At 40.5% G+C, this 25,227-nt stretch overlaps 1 protein-coding gene across 2 annotated transcripts in view; it reads left to right on the forward strand.

Moving 5' to 3' along the window:
• The window catches only part of AGPS (alkylglycerone phosphate synthase), a 52,460-nt gene that overhangs the window by 17,627 nt on the left and 9,606 nt on the right, over window positions 1-25,227 (forward strand). For both annotated transcript variants that reach the window (XM_035134601.3, XM_088660383.1), the window contains exons 2-17: window positions 333-422; window positions 2,746-2,836; window positions 5,068-5,188; window positions 5,285-5,359; window positions 7,656-7,727; window positions 8,037-8,116; window positions 9,230-9,310; window positions 12,549-12,674; window positions 12,970-13,078; window positions 14,318-14,445; window positions 15,473-15,524; window positions 17,420-17,496; window positions 18,392-18,504; window positions 21,396-21,465; window positions 22,978-23,039; window positions 24,411-24,500. In XM_035134601.3, coding sequence (XP_034990492.1) covers window positions 333-422; window positions 2,746-2,836; window positions 5,068-5,188; window positions 5,285-5,359; window positions 7,656-7,727; window positions 8,037-8,116; window positions 9,230-9,310; window positions 12,549-12,674; window positions 12,970-13,078; window positions 14,318-14,445; window positions 15,473-15,524; window positions 17,420-17,496; window positions 18,392-18,504; window positions 21,396-21,465; window positions 22,978-23,039; window positions 24,411-24,500 — 1,437 coding nt within the window. The remainder of the gene's footprint in view (window positions 1-332; window positions 423-2,745; window positions 2,837-5,067; window positions 5,189-5,284; window positions 5,360-7,655; window positions 7,728-8,036; window positions 8,117-9,229; window positions 9,311-12,548; window positions 12,675-12,969; window positions 13,079-14,317; window positions 14,446-15,472; window positions 15,525-17,419; window positions 17,497-18,391; window positions 18,505-21,395; window positions 21,466-22,977; window positions 23,040-24,410; window positions 24,501-25,227) is intronic.

The raw sequence follows: 25,227 nt of genomic DNA on the forward strand, positions 1-25,227 counted from the left end.
GATTGCCTTTATTGAACATTTGCTCTAGAAAATGATCACAACAGGTCTTTCTGCACACTCAAGGGGTGGTAAATCTCAGGCTCTAGGGCAGATGTGGCTCCGTCAGCTTCCAGCAACTGGTGTTCAGAAGCATTGCTGTCATTTTTGGTATACAGAAGTGATTATAAGCAGCTAAGGGCCTACATACAACTTTGTACATCGGTTATATAACCATTCAAGCTGATGTAAGGTTTCGTTAGAATTATATCTTAGAATTATAACGTTGACGAAAATGAGTAAACAACATAGTGAACTAACAAGTCATATACTTTTTATCCTCCTTTCCCTTTTAGGCAAGAAGTTTTTAAGTGGAACGGATGGGGTTACAATGACTCAAAATTCATCGTCAATAAGAAGGGACAAGCAGAATTCACAGGGAAAAGGTAACATCCTTGTAGATACATAATATTTCTAAGGGATGGGGGTGGGTGGGATTTAAAAGCACGCAGTGGATATTAAATAGTAGGTGAAGTAATATCATTGGCTTTTGGGTGGATTGCCCGTCAAGTATATGGTCTATTGGTTACCTTTATGTGAATAGTTCATCGGTGGCAGACTAAAGCCAAAGCTGTTACCCTGATTGTTGCGTGGATTTGTAGAAAAGAGGGGCGGGGTTGGAGTGAGTGTCTGGCCACTTCTACTAGTCTGTAGTTTTTGAGGCTTGGCTTTGTCACCCAGACTCGGGTACTCGGGACGTTGTCTGACCACCGTCCCAGCATCACGCCAATCCCATAGGTGATCCATTCCTTTATGCACATCTGTTGCATCATCCTTCATGAGCCAAGATGCAAGTGGGTGCTGGACTTCCAGCTCCCATCAACCCCAGCCACCATGGCCAAAAATCATGGATGGGAGTTGTGCTTCAGTAATGTCTTTAGAGCCACAGGTTGGTTAACTACAAGGACCAGAGGATTTGTTGGAATCCTACCCTTATTATGTATACAGATGAGTTAATTAATCTTTATGTGAACGTAATTTCAAGTTTGATCCCTGCTTAATCAAACTAGGAGCTCATCTCATCCAACATCCCATTTCCTGTAATGGCTGTATAGATGCTTCCAAAAACCCTGTAAGGCAAGACGGCAATAACTCTGCCATACTGGTGCCCTACTTGGCAAGGATGATCACCGAATGTGGAGATGCTTTTTTGATATCAGTTCTCATACCTTTTTTATGAGAGACTTTTCCATGAATTTGCCTAATCATCCTCTATAATACTATTTAAGCCACTGGCTGTTGCCACAATGTACGATGGTGACTTTCATCAGCTATTTATGTTGTGTAAAGATGTGCTTCATTTTGCTAATCCTAAATTCATTTGTCCAATACTTTGCTAAAACCTTTTAAGCCACTGGCTGTTGCCAGATCATGCGATTGTGACTTTCATGAGCACATGAAAGGTGTACTTCACATTTTGCGAATCCTGACGCTATCGCCCAGTTAATTTCATTGGGTAAATCAAAGGTCTAGTATTATTAGAGATGGCCAAACTTATTTCTATTCACTTGCTTCACAGTTTGCGTAACTTTTATCTTTAAAAAAAATACATCCATGTCTTTTTTCCTGAACTAAAAAGCCGCAAATGCTGCAGCTCTTCCATATAGGAAAGATGCTCTAACCCCTGTTCGTCTTGGCTTCTCTTCCCCAGCTGTAGTCTCCCAGTCATCTTTTCTTCAAAAGAACCTCATGCCATATTCAAAATTTAGCCACATCACTTATATTAAAGTACTGCAGCACTTGGATTATTCTTTTCTGGAAATACAGTATTTGTAATTCCTCCTGTAGTAAACTTGATGTCAGTTAATAGGATGACTTCTAGTTTTTCAAGGAATAACTTCTCTTCAGCTACTGTTTAATTGTTCAATCTAATTTAGGTGCCTTCCCCTGCAGATTGATCCCTGAAAACTTGAAGGAAATAGGCTTCAACTTCTGATCCTTTGTATTTGTCCTGTATATACCATTGGCAGCTCTGCGCTAATTCTCTTTGGGTGCTGCCTTTGGGGCATCCTGAACTGTACACAATATTCTAAATGTGAGCATGCCATGAACGAATGCAATTGTGGCTTTTCATTTCAGCCCCGTTCAGCCGTTTTGTTTATTTACCCAGACCAGAGAAATATGTGGGAACTCTTTAGTATGCTTCAGACTTTGTTCTGTTAACTACCTTTCCAGGCAACAAGTTGTTTATGTCGCAAATCACCAGATAATTTATGAATAAGTTAAATAGCTCTGTTCCCAATACCAAACTTTGTGTTATTACCAAAAACAACCACCCTACTCTCTGCTCATGATTTTAATTAACTACTATCTGTAAGAGGGTTCTTGCCCCCTTACTGCCATGTTATCTTCATCTTTGATGGCTTTCAAAAAGCATTTGGACAATTCAAAAGTATATAACTGTACAACACTGGGTGTTTATTTGACTCAGGATTATGAAAGGTTGTTGAGCACTACTTTCCCTTGCAGAAGCTGTTCTGGCACTTCACCCACAAGGCTGATCCTTCTTTCTGCTTAAGAATGGCTCATATTAAAACTCTTTGCAACTCACCTGGATAGGCGAGACTGACACATCTATAATTTCCTGGATCCTCAGTCTCTTCCTTCCAGAAATTACATACTCATTATGTGTATGTTTGCACAAATAAAATACTAGATTTGTACTAGCTTCAGGCTAGAAAGAACTGACTAAAATACTTTCGAATTCAGGTACCGGCTAGGTGGTACGGTGTTGCCTTTTTTACTAGACTGGATGGAGAAATTTATGGGCGGAAATACGGAGCATAAGAGTACTTCTAGAGTAAGTATATAAATGAACATCTAATTTGGTGTAAGTCAGTGCGACTTCTAAGATTTCTTTGCATGCGGTTGGAATAAGGTTTAACCACTGATCCATCACCTTTGTCTTTTTTGTACTATATGATATCCGAGAACTTGGGCAGAGGCCTTTCCCAGCCTTGCTACCAGTGCCCTGTAGTTCCTTGCTATATGGTTCAGTGTGAATCTGTGTCTAAAAATGAAGTATCTTATTTAATCCGATTTGATTAGGCTCCTTTCCTCTGTAACCTTTCATAGTAATGTTACATTACATTGGACACAGATTGAAAATCCTTTTCTTTCGACAGACTTTTAGTGTTTTGCTTCTGTATTTTATATTTTTATATTTTTAATCTATTTTTACAATGTTATGATTTACGAGTTCTCAGTTGCTCTGTGGATAAAAAAAGCTGGTATAAATATCAAATGGCTAACATACCAATGCTATGTTTCTGGAAGGTTTCTTGGTCACTGATTGTTTAGTCTTTTGATCAATACCTTTACACTTGCCCTCCAGATACTTGGCCAATTAAAGTGATCAAATATAGATGGGCAGGTACACATTTAAGTTAATAAAATCCCAACACAGGTACCTGCTAATTCCAGATGCCCTAGTTAGCTGTGAAGCATTGAAATTGTTCCCTGTACCACTGGTCGCCATCGTTTTTAGCAAGTGTGCCACAAGTCAAGTCCAGAATGAATGTGCCAATGTCCTTTTACTTTGGGACAGTTTGAATCGAGGCTACTGAGACAAGGCAGCACCCCAGCGTGGGGGAGGCAGAGAAGTCCCCTCCAGGCCATAGCTGGGATATAGGCACCACCTACTCTTGTCCACAAGTGCCACAAACCACACATGCAACAGGTTAGCAATCTGATTACCGAAGTCGAGGACATGTTTATTTTTAACTAGTAGCGTTGGCACAAATACAAATGTATATTAAATCTCCAACAAGAGATTGGATTGTAAAGCATGCTTTTAAATCCAGGGGAAAGTGTGTCCTGCTTGTCAGTTGGAAGTTTTGGAAGCAAGCTGGCATGATGTAACTTGGTTGCTGTTGAGGTATAACCCTGCCCCACTGCTTTGCCTGCATTCTTATGCTAAGCTGCATTTCTCAGTATTGCAGTAGAATTTGTTGAGAACAATTGCTTTGCAGTGCAATTGTTAAATCGCTTGGGGCAGACCTAAATGGAGAAGCAGATGTCTTTTCCAAGAAGGAGAATGTAATGAAGTATAGCCTGAGCTCAGGATCTCCTAAAAAGGACTTGCATTTCTACTAGAGTTAAATGGAAGTGGGTTGGATAAATGCAATTAAAACTTTCAGTTCTGAGAGCCTTTACCTTCCATTCATTAAGTGTACAGTAATCTACTTCGGACCAATATTTTAGAGGTCAGTGATACTTGATGGCTAGAGTAGAAGCACCATGCGGTGGAATATCCCCTTTTCAGTAGAAATCTGTCTGATGCTAGTGCCTCTCAGCTGGGTGTAGCTCAGGTAGGCAGAAATGAAGCAGGGAGAAAGCAAGTGGTATCCTCGTTTTCTTTTAACACCATTGGTTTGGGCACAGATAACAGAAAATAAAACTCCTTTGAAATATAACAGTGATGTTGAATGAGCTGAACGTTGACCACAAGAAAGGTAAAGGGTTTTTACCCGATTTGAACACCAGTAAATGGGTTGAGTGAATGGTGTCCCAGCCTTGAAGGAGTGCTTTTAGGCTCTTCTCATGTGATACGAAGCCTAAGAGAAACCTGTGTGCCGTGAGGGAGGGCAGCATCAAGGAAGCCCATGCTAGGGAGCGCATACTTGACCATTGGCTTCTGGTAAGAACCATCAATGGTTTGTCTCTCCCGCACCTTCCCTAGGACTATTTAAAACATTTGTGACCTGAGGAAAGACTGAAACAAGGAAGGCCAGGCCAGGAAGCTATTGCCATCAGCTTCCAGTGAGCCTAAGAAGACTCTGCAATTCTCTAGCACATTTTGGTGTTAGTATTTCAAAAATGTGTGTCGCCCTGGCTCCCTTGTTAGAAAGGTGCTATGTAAGTGCAATAATACATAGAAATAAATAACTTGAAAGGGGACAACACAAAAATGAATTGGTTCCACAAGAGCTTGGCATTTCTCTTCTTGTAGAAGTACCTTGCCTCTCTGCGGGAGTTTATTCTTCTGAACATGTGCACTGAGCATAGCTGTGTTTTTCTCTTACATTGAAGGCATCCCTGAATCTTAGTGATGTGCCTCCTTCTATTGCAAATGAAGAATTTATCAAAGACCTCCAAGCTGCTAAAATATCGTATACCCAAGAAGCAGAAGCTAGGATATTCAGAGCTCATGGTAAGATATCACGCCCCCACACAGTGCATTTTAACTGTATGTTTATTTTTTAACTTGACATCTTTTTAAACATCTCCCCCCTCCTTTGTACTTTAGGTCATTGCTTACATGAACTATATGAGCTCAGGGAAGGAATGTTTCAACGAGTTCCTGATATAGTTGTATGGCCAGGTAAGCTCTTTAGAATGTTTTTCTCATTCTTCAAAGGCTCCCCCCCACCTCGAAGTCCAATATAGCAAAATACAAATGCGGGGGGGGGAGGGGAGGATGAACTTGACATTGGAAAGTACTTGCAGATGTTGGCAGAATACAGAATCTCATCCAGTACTTGGTCCAGGAATGTTGTTTGGAAGTCTGCCAAGAATGTTGCTTATGCAGCCTGGTGAAAAGGCCTTTGCAAAACACAGGCTTTGCTTTATTTGTCCGGTCACTTTCCTCCAAAGTGAAAGAAAACAGTGTCGAAATTTGAAAGGTAGATGTAACATGAGCACAGGATCAAAACATGCAAACATGTGAAAGACTTGGAAGCTTTTTTTCAGTGTGCAAACCTTTAATTTTCTGAAGATTGAATTGAAGTTCTGATATGGTAACTTTTCCACCAGATTTTCACAGGCAACGGATTCTTACTAAACAAAGAAACCTGAGCCATGCTAGCAATTTCAAGAACATGTAATTCGCTGTTCAGAAGGCATTACATTGGTTCTTGTTTACAGTTTCTGTGATTTACTGGCCTCTACCCAGCTGGCTCCTTCCAGCTGTGCAACTTAGATGCTGGGAAAACTTGGCTCAGTATCCTTTATTTTTATTTCTAGTTGTTAGTACCAGAACACTTGTTGGGGTGCTTTCTGAGCATTTTTAAGAGAAACCAAAGCTTCTTCATTTATGCAAGATAATGTTGAATGTAAATGCTAAGCCTGAGTCAAACTTAATCATGACTATGCTCCATTGAAACCAACATCGCAAATTAGTTGCATCCAACTGGAGAGTTTCATGACTAGATGGATTGAGGCCATTGCTCTAAATCCAGATAAGGACGCATTTCCTATTGATTGTTCTTGCTTGTTCATTTTCAACTTTTTTCAAGCTAGCAGAAATATATAGGGAGGAATGTAGCGCCATGTAGGCATTTCAGCTTTCCAGACAAAATAACCCCCTCTCTCCTTGCCCCCTCGTTCTGGGGGTTCTCGTGACCTCCCCAGAGCAAGTGGAGTCCTTGTGCAAGCTTCTGCTCCTGGGATTCATTGGTTGAATCTAGCCCATACTTTGTTGTCTATAGGATATACCTATTTGCACCTCCATCTCTTAACACTTGGTACATCCATAACTACTTGAAGAAGAGGAGGAGTTTGGATTTGATATCCCGCTTTATCACTACCCGAAGGGGTCTCAAAGTGGCTAACATTCTCCTTTTTACCAGTTTCGGCTGGTGCACCAACAATGTCTCTTCCTCCAGAAGTTGAATCTGGCCAGGGTTGCTTTTCAGTCTGGACCTAAGTACTATAAAGCATTTAACATCAGGCTGGCCTTGAAAAGCTTTTGGAAGCTTCAGCTAGTGCAGACTCCTGCCACCAGATGGACTAACACACGCCAACAATCAGATTATATTACAGAGCGGGACCAAACCAGTTGCCTATTGATTCCTGGGCTTGAACGCTGGTTCTTGCTGCTTGAATGCCCTGTTTGAGCCTGGAAGATCTTATAGAATGGCTTTCCTTTGTGCACTCTGTTCAGTTTCCGAGGTCCTGCCTTGCAATCCCTCACCAAAGTTCATTCAGTGTTTGCTAGAAGCAGGCGTTTCTCAGTTGTGGCATCAACCTTAAGGAATGACCTTTCCAGAAGAACCCATTATACACCATTATCTTGGATCTTGCCAAGTTGAAGCCTGACTTTGTAGAAAGGCTTTTGGCTGGCTATTGGTTTTAATTTCCTCCTGTGTTACTTCTATTTTCACTGCCTTGCTTTTTTGAGCATCTGCTAAATCTGTAATTTGCTGTTACTTGAATTGTAATTTTGTTGTGAGGTTCTTTTTCAGGCACCCCCAAACTTTGGCCCTCCAGATGTTTTGGACTACAATTCCCATGATCCCTGATTCAGCTTGTAAACCGCTTTGAGTATTGTATGATAGAAAGGCGGTATACAAATTAAAAGTGATGATGATGATCACTGGTCCTGTTAGCTAGGGATCATGGGAGTTGTAGGCCGAAACATCTGGAGGGCTGCAGTTTGGGGGTGCCTGTTCTTTTTGATAGTTTTAGCTTTTTGTGTTTTGTCTTTAAAAAAAAAAAGGAAAAGTGTAAGCAACTTTGGTTCAATGTTTAAGAGGAACATGTGAAAAATTCAGAACCAAATAGATGATCTGGGCTCAATCCCTTTTTGTGAAATACTTTAATACAGTACATTTAAGTTTTAACAGAAATCACTGTCTTAATATATGTTTTAAATTCTCTATTTATACTTTTGTTTATAGAATGCCATGATGACGTGGTTAAAATTGTGGAATTAGCCTGCAAGCATAACATTTGTATTATACCGTATGGTGGTAAGTTATATAGCAATTTTATGCCTTAAGGAGAATAATTGTTGTCTTGTTTTCAGTGGCCAGGATCCAAAGTGCTGCTTCAGACATAGCTAATGGCTTTTGTATGCCCAGTGGGATTTATTTATTTTTATTTTGAAGAGCAGACTCCCTTGCTATGTTGCCTTTTGCTTGAGGAAGCCTCCTCCCAAGTTCAAATGTAGCACTGTTTATTATTTTAAAAATGATTTGGGCCCCATAGTTAAGTATCAGAGAACTAACACGAAGGCACGTGAACAAAAAATAACGTCAATGCGTTTCTTGTATCTGCAGGCGGAACAAATGTTTCTAATGCTCTTCAGTGTCCTGCTGATGAGAAAAGAACGATTGTTTCATTGGACACCTCACAAATGGTATGTGGAAAAAGCATTTTCAGACAAAACTGTGTAGAATGTCAGATTGTAAAAAGTATTTCAAATACCAAAAACACAACTTAAGCTGCCTTCCCTTACATGGTAACAAAGACTGTGGGGAAGGTGACAATGGGCATCTTTATAAGGCCTTAGCTATTTTTGGTTCCTATCGAAAAAGTTAAGTATTGCTTGGTAGCAGAGTGAAGATTTTGAGCCTGGCTTTCTCAAGTCCCAAGCCCAGCACTCTAACCATTATGTCATATTGGCTGCCTGTTGGGAGCATAAATACTGCCACTAGGCTAGATAGCTAATTGGTTTCATAAAGCATGGAAGTAGAGCTTTTCAACTTTCAAATAACTTAACAGGTAGGTTTGGAGGGGGTGGGAAGAAACACTGTGGTCCTTCTGTATACAGTGCAAGGTCAACCATCTTTATTTCAGTGAATTCGTGCAACATAAAGATGTCTTTACTGAACATCAGTTTGTCCAGAATTCTTTCTCTTAAAACTTCTGTATAAAATCCCTTTCTGGTTTGCACATAGGGTGGAGCACTGCAGGGCATGCTGTTTGCCATACTTGCCCAATCCCAGTTCATAGTGCAACATTCATGTAACTAGGGCAAGGATAAAGTTCTGTCGTTAATATCTGAAGTAGGCACAAGCACATCTTATTCCTTTTTTTAAAAAAAATCTAGCCTCTAGCAGGATTGAGTAAGAAAAAAAATCACCTGTTAATCTTTTTGTATCCTTTACTAATCTGAGTACTTCATCTGCAAACAAGACCATATTGGTAAATTGGTGGCATAGTTCTTATATGAATCCATGGGCCTCAGTTCCCTGTGGATATTTTTGCTTTAGGCTATTAGGGCTACATCATTACAATTTCAGTTCCTGTGTGAAACAGTAATAGTTCAGACAGGCAAAAAATATGTGTGTTTACACCTTCCCATTTCTAGCCCCTGAAGGCACAATCCTATACACGTCTGCTTGGAAGTAAGCCCTATTGGGTTTAATGGGGCTTACTTTCAGGTAAGTGTGTGGAATTGGCTAAACCCTGTTGATTTTGTCAACTATCCAATTGTTTCACAAGTCTTACTTTGGTTTCTTTGTAATAGAACAGGATTCACTGGATAGATGAGAAAAATTTAACCGCTCACGTTGAAGCTGGCATTGTTGGACAAGACTTGGAAAGACAGGTATCTTACACCTTTGAGAATTACTTTTCGTTTTTACATTTGCCAAATGTACTGTGTATATTTTCCAGGTTATTGAGTCATCTCTGTCTTAATCATTATACCAGTTCGTGTCCTGCGGACATGACCGCGCCAGATGTTGCTGAGACAGTAGTGTGAACATGCTGGGAAAATGAGCTTGGGAGAACGCGTCTTTGTTTGAGACTTGGTGTTGCCATGTGATGCCTCAAATCTTCGTGATGCAGCGCATGTGGAAGGCATTGAGGCATCACTCCTGACAGGTGTAAGTGTCCCTTGGCTCACTACCATAAAGCAGCCTGCCCAACACACAAGCCTGGTGGGACTTCATCTTGGGATTGGTTGTTAGCATCACATTCTCCCAGGTGCTTTTGGAGAGGCGAGCCACTGCTGTAGCTGCCTTGCCAATACACCTATCCAGCTTGGTGTTAATGGAGAGGTTGCTGGTTATGGTGGAGCCCAGGTAGACAAAACCGCCTACCATCTCAAGCATGTGGTCACTAATGGAGTGCAGGCGACGTCCTGACCCAGGATGTTTTCTGTCATCAGGCTGGACTCCATGCAGGCTGGGACAAAATGGTTGCTGAGACTCCGTAGAGCAGGCATCCCCAAACTGCGGCCCTCTAGATGTTTTGGCCTACAACTCCCATGATCCCTAGCTAAGAGGACCAGTGGTCAGGGATGATGGGAACTGTAGTCCAAAACATCTGGAGGGCCGAAGTTTGCTGTAGATCAGGGTTTCCCAAACTTGGTTCTCCAGCAGTTTTTGGATTACAACTCCCATCATCCCCAGCTAGCAGCACCAGTGGTCAGGGATGATGGGAATTGTAGTCCAAAAACACATTTGGGAGCACTGCTGTGGAACTTGTCTAAAAGCATTCTCAAGTCCTACATACTTTAAAACATGTTTGAATCATTAACTATTTGCGATACTTAGTACAGTAATAGACTTTCTGTAGATGAGTGGTCCTCCTTTAAAAGGGTTCTGTAGCGAACACAGCACTTTTTGATGAGATGGCCTTTCATACTTTTTATTTTTATATCCTCTTACTGTTTGATGTAGTATTTTAACCTTTCCAGAGCTGTAGCTTTTTTTTAAAAAAAGGTTAGAATTAAAATGCACAGAGCATATTCTCTTAATTTAAATGACATTTTTCCAGGCTAGTAATTTCGGATGTTACACTAACTGTTCCATTCTTGAAATGCCACACACTCTTGTCCCACTAGAATAAGGCATAATAGCTTCTTTTGCTGCAGCCATTTCTCTTTGGGGGGCTTCTTCTGGATCAGAAAAATTGTTACTCAGTGATATTTTTATATAATTGGAACATATTCACAGCACTTTGGTCAACATATAAAGCATGTTCAAGAGTACATACTCAAGTATTGTGAGTAGGTCATGTGGTCCTGTAGGTGTTCCTCTGCAGAAATATGTGATCTTGTTCAAAAGAATTTGCATCCACAGAAGCTCCAGCAGTGCCTATGCTTGCAATCTGTCCTGAGGATGCTAGGGGTTTGGAGTGGTTTTTATTTTATTTTTTAAAGCTTAAGTTTCATATTTCTAATAATAAATTCATACACCCTGCTAGTGATTTAAACATGACTCTCATATAATGTGGCAGTTTTTGGGGGGGGGGGTGTCCTTCTTTCTTGATGTTTTATGAGAGGGAAGTATATAGTATACATTTATAAGTAAAAGGGTCTTTTTGCTAGCACACAGTCTTGTGGTTTACATTTTAAGAGCTCAAAACTTGCTGTATTATCAGATCTTTAAGATAGGGAATGCCAATCCCTGCATCATGGAAATGTCACGGTGACTATACTGTAGCATGTAATAAAGCAGATGAAACTGACAGATATATATATTGCGTTTAAGCAATTCCAGACGCAGAGCAGCAACACTTCATGTTTGGACTTGCCCTTCCTCTCCTCACTCCTGCACCCTGAAAATCTGCTCCATACTGCCCCCCCAATACTCCAGAGCAGATTTTAGGGGTACAGTGTGTGATGGAGTTTAACCAATGGTGTGTTCTGGTGGATGGACGCAGTTGCATTTTGCCCTTATTATTATTTTACCAATAGAAGTTGTACCAGAAAACACTTGGGAGCTATTCCACCCCATAGGGCATTCTTGAATAATCCATCTCTCAAATGTTTTCAGCACATAATGTGGTTTCAAGCGCAAGCCCACGTGACCAGTTCCTGTGCCAGTTGACATAAAAGACTGCTCTGCTGAGCCGTTTCATTGGGGGAGCTTTGGGGGGGGGTCAATGTATAAAGGCGTTTCATTCCATCTTTGAGGCAGTGCAGATGGCAAAGCCCAACTAATAAAGAAAAATGAAACCAGTGACAAATGTGTAGAAATTCCTCATCTGCATAGCAAATATACTATGGTATTGCACATAGGAATCCCAGCCAGATGGTTGTATATTAAGTTGCCTCTTCTTGAACGAATGAAATATAATTGGTTGCTCAGGATTTCTACAGACCCAGGTGCATATTACCAGAACCATAACTAAGTGCTTTCTGTATTGTCTTTTAAGTGAATTCTTTTGAGCTCTTCAAGCTAAAATTGTGTCATGTCGAATGTTCTTAATAAGGTATCAGATCTAGGTTTTTTGAACTGTGGGGATAAATAAGGCAAAGCCCAACAGCTATGTTTATGTTTAATACATGCTACTGAGACCTGGGTCCAGTTCATAGAATAATCTTTGGCTGTTTTTCACCCTCTTCCGATTGTGTATTCATGAGCATAGTACAACATCAACTTGAGGTACATGGCCATGCAACTGTTTTTTTTTTTTTTTTGCAATAAGGGTGGTGTAAAAAGTACTGCCATGATAGAATCATAGAGCTGTAGAGTTGGAAGGGACTCGGAACGGTAATCTAGTCCAGCCCCCACTCCCCAAATGATGCAGCAATCACAGCTAATGCTAACAAATTGTCTCATGGGTGAATCGTCTGTGTACTTCTGTGATTGTAGGCCCCTGTATACCAGAGGGTGATTATGTGGAGAAAACTTGGTAGCAAAAAGTACGGTTCTATTTGGAGTAGCCATGTTAATGAAATGAATAATGATTTTATTTTATTGGTGCAAGACAGCGGGTTTTCCTGCCCGTTTCTGGAAAGACACACATCTACAAAACCAAATTCTGGAGTTCAAGTTTCATATCCTTAGAAAGCTGTCCGTTACACGAATGCTGTCTTCTTTTCACGTGTTTAGCTGGGTGAAAGCGGTTACTGTATGGGCCACGAACCAGATTCAATGGAATTCAGTACACTTGGAGGCTGGGTAGCAACGCGAGCATCAGGCATGAAGAAAAACATTTATGGAAACATTGAAGACCTGGTAATAATTCTTTTTCCCCTAGCAAAGGAGCTCATTACTGTGCATCGATGTTTGATGCTTGTTCTAGTTCTAATATTTTTGTCAATTAGTGAAAACTTAGGTTGTTCTGAAATTCCAAAGATAGTTTAAAAAACAAAACAAAAAAACCCCCAGTCTAGTCTTACAGAGAGGCAAAGTTGAATATTAAATGTTTTGATCAATAGTGGTATATTTGGGTTTAGGCTAATGATGGTTTAGGCTAATGATGGTTACAATTTGTATGTAATTTTTTAGGCGAATATCTTTTATTATACAGGTGGTTCATATAAAAATGGTAACCCCAAGAGGTGTGATACAAAAAAGCTGTCAAGGACCACGTATGTCAACAGGACCTGACATCCATCATTTCATTTTAGGATCTGAAGGTATGCATCAGAATAGAATTGCAGGTTTTGTGTGCAGTTGTTTTGAGGCACAATTCCTCTCATCCCTTACCATTGGCCATGCAGGCTGCAGCTAATGGGAGTCCAAAACAACTGGAAGACGTTGGATTTGAAAAGGCTTATTCCTTTTGGCATAACAACAAGATTTCCACAGTTGATGCAGTTAGATACGGTGCAATTTTAACACAGTACATTTAGCTGTAGACCTATTTTGGTGTGATGTAATAATTTGCACTGATAAGGAAGAGGCTGGTGCATTTTTCTTGGAGCAGTGCCAGATTAGCAATGCCTCTTGCTTAACACTAACTCTCCTGCCTCTCAGACTGCATTTCTAAGCACACTATTGAGTAAGCCCCACTAAGCACAGTGGAACTTTGAGCAAGCATATCTAGGGTGTTTTTTGCTTTAGCCACTCCTCTTAAAAGTCTTTATAGCTCGGGCATTGTGCCAAATCATGGATTGAGTTAGTTATAGATTAGAACCCAGACTATTTTGACTACCAAACATACAAGGCAGCCATAGTTATAGAGCTGCTGGTTTGCTTGCAGTTTCTTTCTGTACACTGCCATCTGTTGGCTGTGCACACACTGCCTTGTTTCCCAGTACTTTTATCTGTTTCTGTTAAATGACTGGCAGGTGCTGTTAAAATATAAGAAAGCCTCTTTTGATGCTCTGCATTTCTTTCTATATTGGTCCTTTTGGAAGAAAAACACCTAGCACACTAGTTATAACTTAAGCCCCTGGTGTTTATATCCAGTGCTTTTCCCCCCTATAAAATGTTTAGGGGTACTCTCATTTTCCTACTTATATTGAAATACTGTCCCTCAATGAGGCCAAACTTAGATTCACAAAATCTTTAGGGGTATGCGTCCCCCCCCCAGAAAAAAGCACTGCTTATATCATAGTTTTAACTACACTACGTTGAAAGAGCAAAGCTTTCTTCACATTATGATGGAACTTTAAAATTATATCAATATTTAATATTACGAATTGCAATATTTCTACAATTAGAAATCTAATCCTCACAGTTTGATAAATACTGCTTTAACTGAACACTGCCATTTGGAGGTTCTGGAATAGGAAACAGTTGTTAAAGATTTGGGCATGGTTTGCAAAATAAACAAAGATGGGATTCTTAATTTTGCTTATTAAATCACAAAATGATTTTTGTAAATCTTTCAACGACAATAGCAAAATGATCATTTTCCTCTTTTTATAAAGGAACCCTTGGAGTGGTAACAGAAGTTACAATAAAAATTCGACCAATCCCTGAATACCAAAAGTATGGGTCTATAGTATTTCCAAACTTTGAGAAAGGGGTGGCCTGTTTAAGAGAAGTAGCAAAGCAGGTAAAGTAACCTTATCTTCAAGTTGTGTTTTATTGCACTTTTTATTTAAGAGAAGAGTAGTATCAAAATGCTTTCACTAGATGGCATGCTAATGCTCTGCTCTGCTATCTTTTCCTTAAGGCTGGGCAATATGCTTAAAGGGGAAATCTCCCCTTTAAGAGATCCTTCTTGGAGATTGCTAAATCGAATGTTAAGATTTTATATTTAACAAACGACTCATTGTAAAATGTTCTTCCTCTTCTTTATTATATTCCCCTGTCATTCCAATAAATAAGTAATTCACTTATTCTGTACCTTTTCCATAGGTCAGTCTTTCTGTTTGTTTCCCCCTCCTTTGTTAGAATACCTAGTTTCTTGGGTATACACAAAATGTGTGTGCATCTCTGTCTGCACACGGTTATCTTTTGCACTGCATATAAGTTCTGTTCCGTCTTTCTCAGTTAATGATTGTATCCAGCTAAGTTCTATTCGGAGTATAGTTATTTCCATTAATTTCAGTGGGTATCCTCTTAGTAGGACTAAATCGCCAACAACCCAACATTTGCTTACCATTTTTTCTATTTTATTATTCACATGGGGAACACACTTTTTAAAACAATGACAGGGCATTATTAGTGGGTCCTAGAAGGTGTGCCAACTCCCTCCCCACTAAACTTGAATATTTTCCCTATTGTTCCAAGTAGTTTCTAAAACCTTACATAGCACCGATCCATAGAGAGCTGGTTCTATATCTTAAATGTATGTCTTTGAGGCTGGACAGACTACAAACGGGGGTATGCTATCAAAGGCCAGATGTTGACCTAATGTAATACAATGCTAATTTTGCAAACCACGTTAATCTTCACCAGTCTGGGCCTCTGTTTTAAGATGACCGAATGGGCTTTTTTACAGCATGATGTAACTCCTTTATAGAGGTTCAGTATTTGACTGTATTTCATCCCACGCCAGATTTTTCTTAGTAAAATTTACACAATTGCTTTACTTTCCGTCAGTGTTCTTTATTCACATGCAACTTGTCTCTTTATAGCGATGTGCTCCTGCATCCATTCGCCTTATGGACAATAATCAATTTCAATTTGGTAAGTTTTTACTAATTCTGTTCATGATTTGCTATTGTAAACTTGCGCCAAACATTGTGGTCTGATAGTGGGCATTCTGTGACCTTGGCGGTAGGGGATTGGAAATTAAAAATGTGCCTCCTCTTTCCCATACTCCCTTTTCATTCTCCAATTTTTGCATCTCCCAGCTTTGGTGCCAGTAACCATGGTTCATTGTAATGACCAAGATCTAGAGAACTGCTTGTGGTTCTTAAGCATTCCCTGCTGCCTAGCAAACAGCTTTTGAGAATAAGTTGGCTTGTCAGCTGTCAAAGAAAAAAGTCAAAGAGCTTGCTTGGCCTCTTTGAATCTAGACTTGGTTAATTCTAACCCAACATTTGAAATCAGAATTTAAAGGGACGAGGGCACGATCTGCAGTTGGTTACTAACCCCCTTGTTTTATCAGTTCATTCCTTTGTGCCATTCATCACTGATGTCAGATGGAGTTGATTATGCAGTATGGATACTTTGATTATTTGCTACCCTTCTGCTGACTGCGCTGAGCTCTCAGTGACTCACATAAAATCCAAATGCAGTCAAAACCATTCTTCAAAATTAAGATGGTAGTGTCTTAATTTATTGATTCTCCCCCCCTTTAATTAAAAACCTCTTGATCAACTGATCAGGGGCACCTTAATTAGACAACCCATTTTTAAGTGATTTAAAACATATATAGTCTCATTTATCTTAGAGGCATTCCTACCTTCTCACGCACAAGAAGAAATGTTTCTCCACACATGCATCATCTGAAAACAGAGCATACTTAGTTTTTCAACTCTGTTTATTGGTATGCATATTTTTGTAGGTTTAATCAATTAAAACTCCCATTATTTTTCAGCTTCTTTGATTGGGTGGTGTCCCTAAATAGAGAAAGCTTAAAAGCAAGACAAAAAATAGACACCCCCCCTCAATAAAGTGCAGCAGCAGTCATTGTACTAGTCGTCTCCTCCAAAAGCTTGTTGAAATAATAAAAAGAATCGTTTTGTGATTCTTACATCTCTTTCCTTCTACCACTACTTTGTTGGTTCATTCTCTTTAAGGAAATTAGAACATTTTTGGGCAGACAGAACTTGACTGAGAAGTTGACTTAGGCCTGCAGTTAATGAAGAATATTATTTGATTGTTCTAGAGTTGTGGAAGCAGCCTTAATGAACAAGGGTTCTTTGTGGCATTGGGGGCGTGACATACCATCTCCCACCCCATTTTGACTTGTCAGCAAAAGCTAGATAATGCAGGCAAAAATAATCTGAGACTAGGTAAATATCTCCTAGCACTTCAGCATTGAATCAAAGTGTAAGATTGTTACAGAAGTAGTTGTGAAAAATCTACTCTCCTTTTCTTACGTGAATGTCTCCACTAGATGAAAAGCTGATCCACAAACAGAACTTCAGCACTAGATTTCACCCATCGGTGTGTGTGTTTGTAATCTGTAAAATAAACAGCCAAATTAACTTTTGAATGCATGAATATACAAGTTGCTTCTAGACAAACAAAAATAGGGAATCTACCTGACTTTAGGGACAGGGGACTGTGGAGTAGCAAATACGCCTGTTCTCTGCGGTGCAGAGGTAGTCATTCTGTAGGAAAGAGAATCACAAAGACTCCTATTTTGACGTACTTTTGTAAGCAGGCAAAGAGTTAGACTTTACAGATTTCACCGAGTTTTCAGATTTCTTGCATCTATGCCTAAACATGTGCAGGGTTCCCATAAACCCCTTGCAACAGTGTTAGTCGTAAGTTTATTTTGCTAAGAACTGGAGCACTTACTAATAAAAAACTTTAAGCTCCAGCTTTTCAGTCGCGTTTCCAAATAAAATTCTGAACTCCATTAATATAGTTGTCTTACATTTTTTTCCTTTTTCCTAACTCTTGCCAAGGACATGCTCTTAAACCACAGGTTTCTTCAATTTTTACATCGCTTCTGGACGGGTTGAAAAAATTCTACATCACAAAGGTATTTAATTTTTGTCCTCGGCCTCTAATTAATTCAGATTCTAAAAGCTTTGGACACACATGCCTGCAAAAGCACACTGTATAAAATTGCATGTTAGGTTTTATCTTCTTCCTCCACACCTGGATTAAAAAAAAAAGTGTGCTTGAATGTCTACACTAGTGCAGTCTAAGGGTGGAAATGGCAGAACAGCACCTGCCAGCTGTTTTAGTTGAGAGTAGTAGCACAGCACAGGTGGGGAAGAGAGGAGAGAACTTCTCATGGCAGAGTTCCTACATTTATCTGAATGAGAAATATCTTTGAGTGTGCAAGACATCTCTTCATTGACTTGTTGGCCTCTACCATTAGTGGCGGGGGAGGAAAAAAGTGAAACCATACATGCCAATAGGCTGCTTCCACTAATCTTGATGCCGCCATGTTAATTCTCTATCATCCATAATTTTAGCAAGAGAAGCTTGTTGAACTCGGAAAGTTTCAAAATGAAATTTCATGTTCAGAGAATAAAGATTCACTTATTCTCTGAAACTCAGAAACATCCACATGGCTGTAGTTGTAAATGGTTACAGAATAGAGAATAATGGATGCTTTACAACACTTCAGTTGCACTTTTTTCTCCTGCTTGCGTTTGTAAAAGTGAATGTTCAGATTGGTTCTCCTGACGGCATCCTTGAGTGTTTCTCTTAATGATCACACTTTTAAATATGTACCATGTTACCTTGAAATATGCCTCTTGTTTATGCTAAAATGCTTGTGAATCTGCTTTAGAAGAGTTGTACCGTGGTCAAAATAAGTTATGAAAATGAATATATTGTAAATGACTTAAAATGGTAGAACAATATGAACAAATAGTATCTTGCTGTACTACCTTCATATAATGGAGATGCCTGTCTTTCCACAGTTCAAAGGATTTGATCCCAATGTGCTATGTGTTGCTACCTTGCTTTTTGAGGGAGACAGAGAGAAGGTTCTTCAGCATGAAAAGCAAGTTTATGATATTGCCGCAAAATTTGGGTATGAAACCTTCATATCGTAATAGTTTTAAGCAATGTGTTGAAAATTCCAAAATCTATGTAGAGCTGAAAACCAGAGGCCTTTTATGCAATTTTATGGAAATCATGAGGTATCATGCATTTTTCAATACTACAAAACCATTTTGGAAAGTGAGAATGAAATTGTAGACATTAACTAAGAGGTTAGTGCATAAAAATGTACCTGAAAACACAAGTCATTTGAATTTGCTTGAGCACAAATGTTTGTAGGGACTTAACTGTGATACGAAATTGAATACATTTTGCCATAGTCCAGTTGAGGTCATGGCTATTTCCTTTTCTCTGTAGCACACACAACCAAAGGGACTTTTGTGACACTAAACAAACAAATCTTAACGCACTGAAGGAGAGCATTGTTTTGAGCATTATACCTTAATACTGTGCAATATTGACTAAAGCCATGACTCAGGCCAGCCTGTTTTAAAAAGGAAATTGCATTTAATCAACAGAACTTGATTAATTATATGTATCCCACCTCCTGTCACTGATTGCTCTGTGCTGTTACAAAGGAACAGAAAACATTTCACTTTAATAACAAGCTGAGTAATGATAGGGTGGTTTGTGTCCATCTGGTTTGATTGATTACAGGACTAATCAATGAAACCACGGTGAAGATATTTGTCTGGGCCACAACTTTATTTCCCATTTAAGCAAATTATTACTTAGATCACTGTGTTTAATGGGGGAAAACAGACACTTTGCAAATGTTCTGCATTACAGGTTCACTAACCTAATATCTGAGTGACATGTTACAACGCTCAACCTCCCATTCTCACCAAAATGTCCTTTCAGGGGCAGGCTGATAGGGGACAGAAGTAAAACACCTTCTGAAGTATTAGATAGACACTTTGTGAACATTAAGCAATTACAGGATAGCCTGGCAGCTTAAAAAGTAGGAGCTGTCCTGCATTCTTGGTCAAACATCTCTGCCCCATCATCCTTTTCTTCTGTTTGCTAGCCTTGAAGCTAGAAGACGACGAGAACTGGAACAGACAGCCACTATTAGCTGTTGTGGCTACTAACCCCAAAACTCAGCTTGTTCCACCTAGAGGGTGTTTTCCTCGTACTTGCTGCCTCTTTGCTCTTCTGCCAGAAGAACAAGGGGATGAAGTGTTGTCAGCTTACCCAAGAATACCCCACCAAGTTGCCCCAGGTGTCAGCTGTTGCCCATGGCTAGCTAGAACACTGCTGGGCTGCACATGCCCGGTTGGGTTTCAGAGTTTTCTCTGCCTCAAATGTGCCAGTGAAACCGTCAGCTTACAGGTGAAGTGTCTATATAGTCAGCAGCACAACCAGGCTAAGCTGCCATTTCGGTTTTCATTGGGGGGGGGGCTCACTTGAGGGAGACAGGTATGTAACAAACACCATGCTTACATGCTGTTTGCATAGAAGTGTTCTCCTTGGCCCCTGAGTCTGAGTTGAAGCTGCATGCTGTTTTTCATTCATTACCATTTGGTATTTGAGAAAAGCTCGTAAAGAAAAGAAAATGCCGCTGAAAATAGAGGACATTTCTCTCACATTTCTATCACACGCTGCTATATCTGAGCAGACTGAAAGCAAAGAGTAAGGTTACCGTAACTCCATCATAGAGCTTCAGTATGCTGATGACAACGTACTGTGTGCACGCTCAGAGGATGACCTCCAAACCATCCTAAATATCTTTGCAGAAACTTAACAAAAATCTTGGCCTATCACTCAGCATCCCAAAAACCAAAGTGCTGCACCAACAATTACAAAATAACCCCTCTGCAGTGCCACAAATGCAACTCAGTGATGTAACATTGGAAAATGCCGATCACTTCTCCCTGGGCAGTTATCTTTCCACAAGGGCCAACATTGATGCTGAAATCCAGCATTGCCTGAGCTCTGCGAGTGTGGCTTTCTCCCGATCGAAGTGCAGGGTGTTTGAGGGCCGGGACATTCGCAGGGAAACCAAAATGCTTGGTGGTCAACAAAAGAGGTTTAAAGACTGTCTCAAGGCAAAAAAAATTGTAATATAACACCAACAATTGCCTGCGAGCGCTCCAATTAGAGAACAGCCTTTACCAAAGGTGTCATAGACTTTGAAGACACTCGAACTCAGGACGCAAGGGAGAAACATGCTAAGAGGAGGGCACGCTTGGCAAATCCACACCACAATCAACTCCCGCCCGGAAACCAATGTCCCCACTGTGGAAGGATGTGTGGATCCAGAATTGGCCTCCACAGTCACTTACGGAGTCATTGTTAAAACCATGTTTATGGAAGACAATCTTACTCAGCTATGAGTGATCGCCAAAGAAAGAAAGAAAGAAAGAAGGAAGATAGGTAGTCTTATTTCATACTGCCAGGTAGCAGAAATCTCTCCCTCTTGTGGATCTTTTGGATCTCCAAAAGGCCTGAGCTCTAGTTTTAAAACTAAATTAGGATTATGAAGGGAAGCTGGACAAAATCTAGATTAGATTTGCCCGTTATTTAAACCTAGCAAACTAACAAGAACCAGAAGGGTAGAAGTGACTACTTGAATTTTAAAATAATAAAAGTAAATGAGATATGACTGCCTGTCACTTTGATATGTTGTTCCTACACGCCTTGTATTTTACTTTTTCTTCAGAGGAAATGAGTTAAGGCTGTCCTGCCACTGCTACTGTATTTATATTGTATGTATATGTATTTATTTAGAGCATTTATACCCCAGTCTTCAGCCAAAATGGCTCCCAGAGCAGCTTCCATGAAGTCAGTTAAAACGGGGCATTTTAAACGGAACTTAATTTACCTGCCTAAATTCTTGATTGGAAACAACATTGCTGTAAACCATTTCATGCCATAGGAGTAAGTGATATATCATGACATTTTACTGTCCTTAAATTATAGTGGTCTGGCAGCTGGAGAAGACAATGGACAGAGAGGATACATGTTAACGTTTGTCATTGCTTACCTTCGGGTAGGTCTTATTTTTTTAAAAAAAAACCTCAACTTTCCATTATGTACTGTGCTGTTGTGTATAGGAGACAATGAAGGGGGGTGGGGAAAGGTGTTGCATATTTTAATGGTTCAGAGCTTTTTTTCATATACAAAACAACAACATGCATATTGCGCAACTCTGCTTTCTTGTTTCACTTCCTAAAAATTTGTGCAGTTGCAGAGTTTTGCCTACAGGATGCACATCGATCCCATGACAAATGAATCGGTCAGCTTTAGTTGTTTGGGAAGGATTAGATGGGGAGGAAGTTTGAATCCAGGTCTATCCACATTCTCTCCCCCCACCCCACCCCAAAACAGCTTGAACGAAGATCTCTCAGCTACCTATCCCTGATCACAGGGGCGTAGCAAGGGCGTGCATTGGGGGCGGGCCGCCCTGGTAGCCACCCTGGAGGGGGGTGACACTCTGCCCCCCCCCGCAACTCACAAGCCGCCGAGCCCCACCGCCCAGTAAAAAGTCTCGCTCCGCGGCTTGCTTTCTCGCCGCGCACTTTGCTTCTTCCTGCTCGGGCGGGCAGAGGCGAGGGCAGGCCAGGGAGGGGCGTTAGCGGCAGCCCCTGATACCCCTCCCTGGCCCGCCCGAGCAGGTAGAAGCAAAGTGTGCGCCGAGCAGGTGAGCGAGCAAGCTGCAGAGCAAGGCTTTTTACCGGGCGGCAGGGCAACGGCGCCTCCCAATCCGCCCGGTAAAAAACCTCGCTCTGCGAAAGCTGCAGCCGCAAGCAGAGGATCCCGGCGCTGGAGCGCAGCCACCGGCAACCCACTAGGTAGCGCGCATGCGCAGAGTCACTACGTAGCAACGCCACGCCCCCCCGGTGCGCATCAGGTTTGCTGCTCTGGGTGCCAGAGCAGCTCCCTACGCCCCTGCCTGATCATCTCACTAGGTAGATATATGAAAGTCAGTAGCTACTGTTCAGGAACAGGCCAGCAATGAGGTGAGGTGAGACCATTTGCTTTTGGCAGCAGATCTGACCCCACCATTGCGCTGTTATCGAGGAGAGGGGAAGGGAAGACAGGGTCCTAGAGTCGTCCTCCTTCCCAAGGCCCAGTTAATGCATTTTCAGTTTGGGGAAGGAGGTAGGAGGGCTCTAGGACCCTGGCAGAGCCTTACGCCTCCTTCTCAAAGCCCAGCGCATCACTTAGTCTGCTTTGGGGACTGTGGGTACTGCCTACTAAATTCTCAGTGGCAAATCTCTTCCTGATTTAAAAAACAACCACGACTTGACCTGATAAGATGTCAGCTGCGTTCCTGATGTCTAAAGGCTGAAAAGACTATAACAATTTGAAGTAGTTGGTAGAATAAACAAATTTACGCAGTAGGTCCTGGGAGTGCGCTAGGTCTCTTTGACAAATTAATATTCTCAGAATATTAATACACTTGAATGTTTTGGGTTCTGTAATTATACAAAATAGCAGGTTCAAGGCCTATAGATATATAACTTTAGGAGTACTAATCTGCAAATGATCTCCTCTATAGGACCTGGGCATGGATCATTATATAATAGGAGAATCGTTTGAAACGTCTGTTCCCTGGGACAGGTAAAATCAGTGCATTTTCTGTTTTTGCTTTGTCTGAAGTTGTAAAACCTGTGCACCATATGAAAAGGGTCACTAAGGTCTTTCCAAAATTAGTAAGGTGATATTATACATTTGTCAGGCCATGTGTGACCTACTTTAGCAGTAGACTTTCTCATGAGGGTTCTTTGTTGAATTAAACAAGCCACTGATTTTTATCCAATAATATATTGAGAAAACAGCTGATTTCTCTCAGCTGACATAACGGATTTCCGAAGACCATCCAAATCTAGTCCTATTGTTCTACAATTCTAGGAAGCCGTTGGGCTTACAGATAATATCTAGATAAGCTTCGTCATGTTCCACATGCATAATTATTCTTAACCGTTATCATTTTCCAAATACAGTGTTCATGTCCTACATACATAAACACAATTTTCTGGATTAGGCCTTCCATTTGTGAGAAGCTCCTCTGTATCTATACTGTACATTATGTAATTTTGACTTTCTTCATTATCATCGCAGTTTTGAAAAAAACAAGTGTAGATTTAGTTCACATTAAATACTTGCATCCCATGCAAGCAGTTTGCAAGCCATGCCATCTACATCTCGTATAGCAGCATTTACAGAGTAAGTGTGGGCCATGTTATCTGTTGCAGGATTAATATTAGGAGGAGCTTGGCAGAAATACTGTATACCAGGCATCCCCAAACTGTGGCCCTCCAGATGTTTTGGCCTACAATTCCCATGATCCCTAGCTAACAGGACCAGTGGTCAGGGATGATGGGAATTGTAGTCCAAAACATCTGGAGGGCTGAAGTTTGGGGGTGCCTGGTGTGGGGCTGCTTTGTCAGATTATGCAGTAGATACACCTACATTAATAATTGTAAGAGGAAACCTAAGTGGTGAGCTGTTGGGCAAAATATTGCAATAGATGCCACAGCTGTAACAAAGAAGGAAATGTTTTTGAGAAACAAGAAAATTTGGCCAAAAAAATCAGCACTGTGTTCAAAACTCTTCCTCTACCAGGAGCAGCCCATTAGTCCTGGAGAGCTATGTGACTTTTTACATTTTTTTTTTCATCTGTAAACTCAGCCATTTTCTTTTTGCATTGCAAACGTTAGTATGTCTAAACATTGCATTTAGAATCCTACTAAACTTTATTCTTTTCTGGCATTCAGTGTTTTAAAGCAAACAAGCTGAATTTAACCTTGGCTCCCTAACACTTATAAACTTACAGTTCTGACAGATAAAATTGCACAACAAACTTAAACTTAGAATCATTTCTTTTAACGAAACAAAATGTGCTTCAATTTAACATAAATTGTAAAACAAAAACAAAAAAACCTACTTAAATGCAATATAAATGTCACACAAATCTCTTTTTTGTTTCAGGGTTCTAGACCTTTGCCGAAATGTGAAGGAAAGAATAGTAAGAGAATGCAAAGAAAGAGGCGTTCAGTTTGTACCTTTTGTTTCCTGTCGGTAAGACACATTAAATTTCAGCTGCCTATGGAATTGAATGTAATCAGTCTGAATTAGGGGCAGTAGCTGTCTAGATATTCTTTTGATTTGAGGTGGTTGGGGGGAAGGGCCAGATCTTGTTTTTGGGACACCATGACCATACTGTCTGGTAGATCCACCCTCTCCCATTACCCAATGCCAGGATTGGTGCCTTCATCTTATCATTTTTTTCTGTGCTGGTAGCCATTTTTACCTAGTAAAGCGATCTCGTATTTATTTCCCATTGTCCATAGTGGTCTTCATCAGGAGTGTACAATTAAACCTCAAGCATAGTCCTCCTCCTCCTCCTCCTCCTCCCCCTTGTGGTGGTATACTCCTCACCCCACCCCCAGTAATTGCACCTAGAGTATTTTAATGTGTTAAAATGAAATTGTGGGTTGAGTTTTTTAAGAGGCAGCTTTTTTGCCTTTCTCGTCACTGCACCTCAAAAAGTATATTGTAGAGTTGGAAAAGGTTCAGACAAGGGCAAAACGGTCCTGGGGATTTCAGTTCATAACATGATACATCGCATGGAGAAAGCGGATATAGAAAGGTTTTTCTCCCTCATAACACTAGAACTCTTGGGCATGTGGTGAAGCTGAATGTTGGAAGATAAAAGCAAGTTCATAGTTAAATCATGGAGCTTGCTCCTACAGGTGATGGGCACCCAATTAGATATTTTGGAAAGAGGATTCAGCAAAGGTTATCA

The sequence above is a fragment of the Zootoca vivipara genome, chromosome 1, assembly GCF_965207765.1.
Source record: "Zootoca vivipara chromosome 1, rZooViv2.hap1.1, whole genome shotgun sequence".
Lineage (NCBI taxonomy): Eukaryota > Metazoa > Chordata > Lepidosauria > Squamata > Lacertidae > Zootoca > Zootoca vivipara.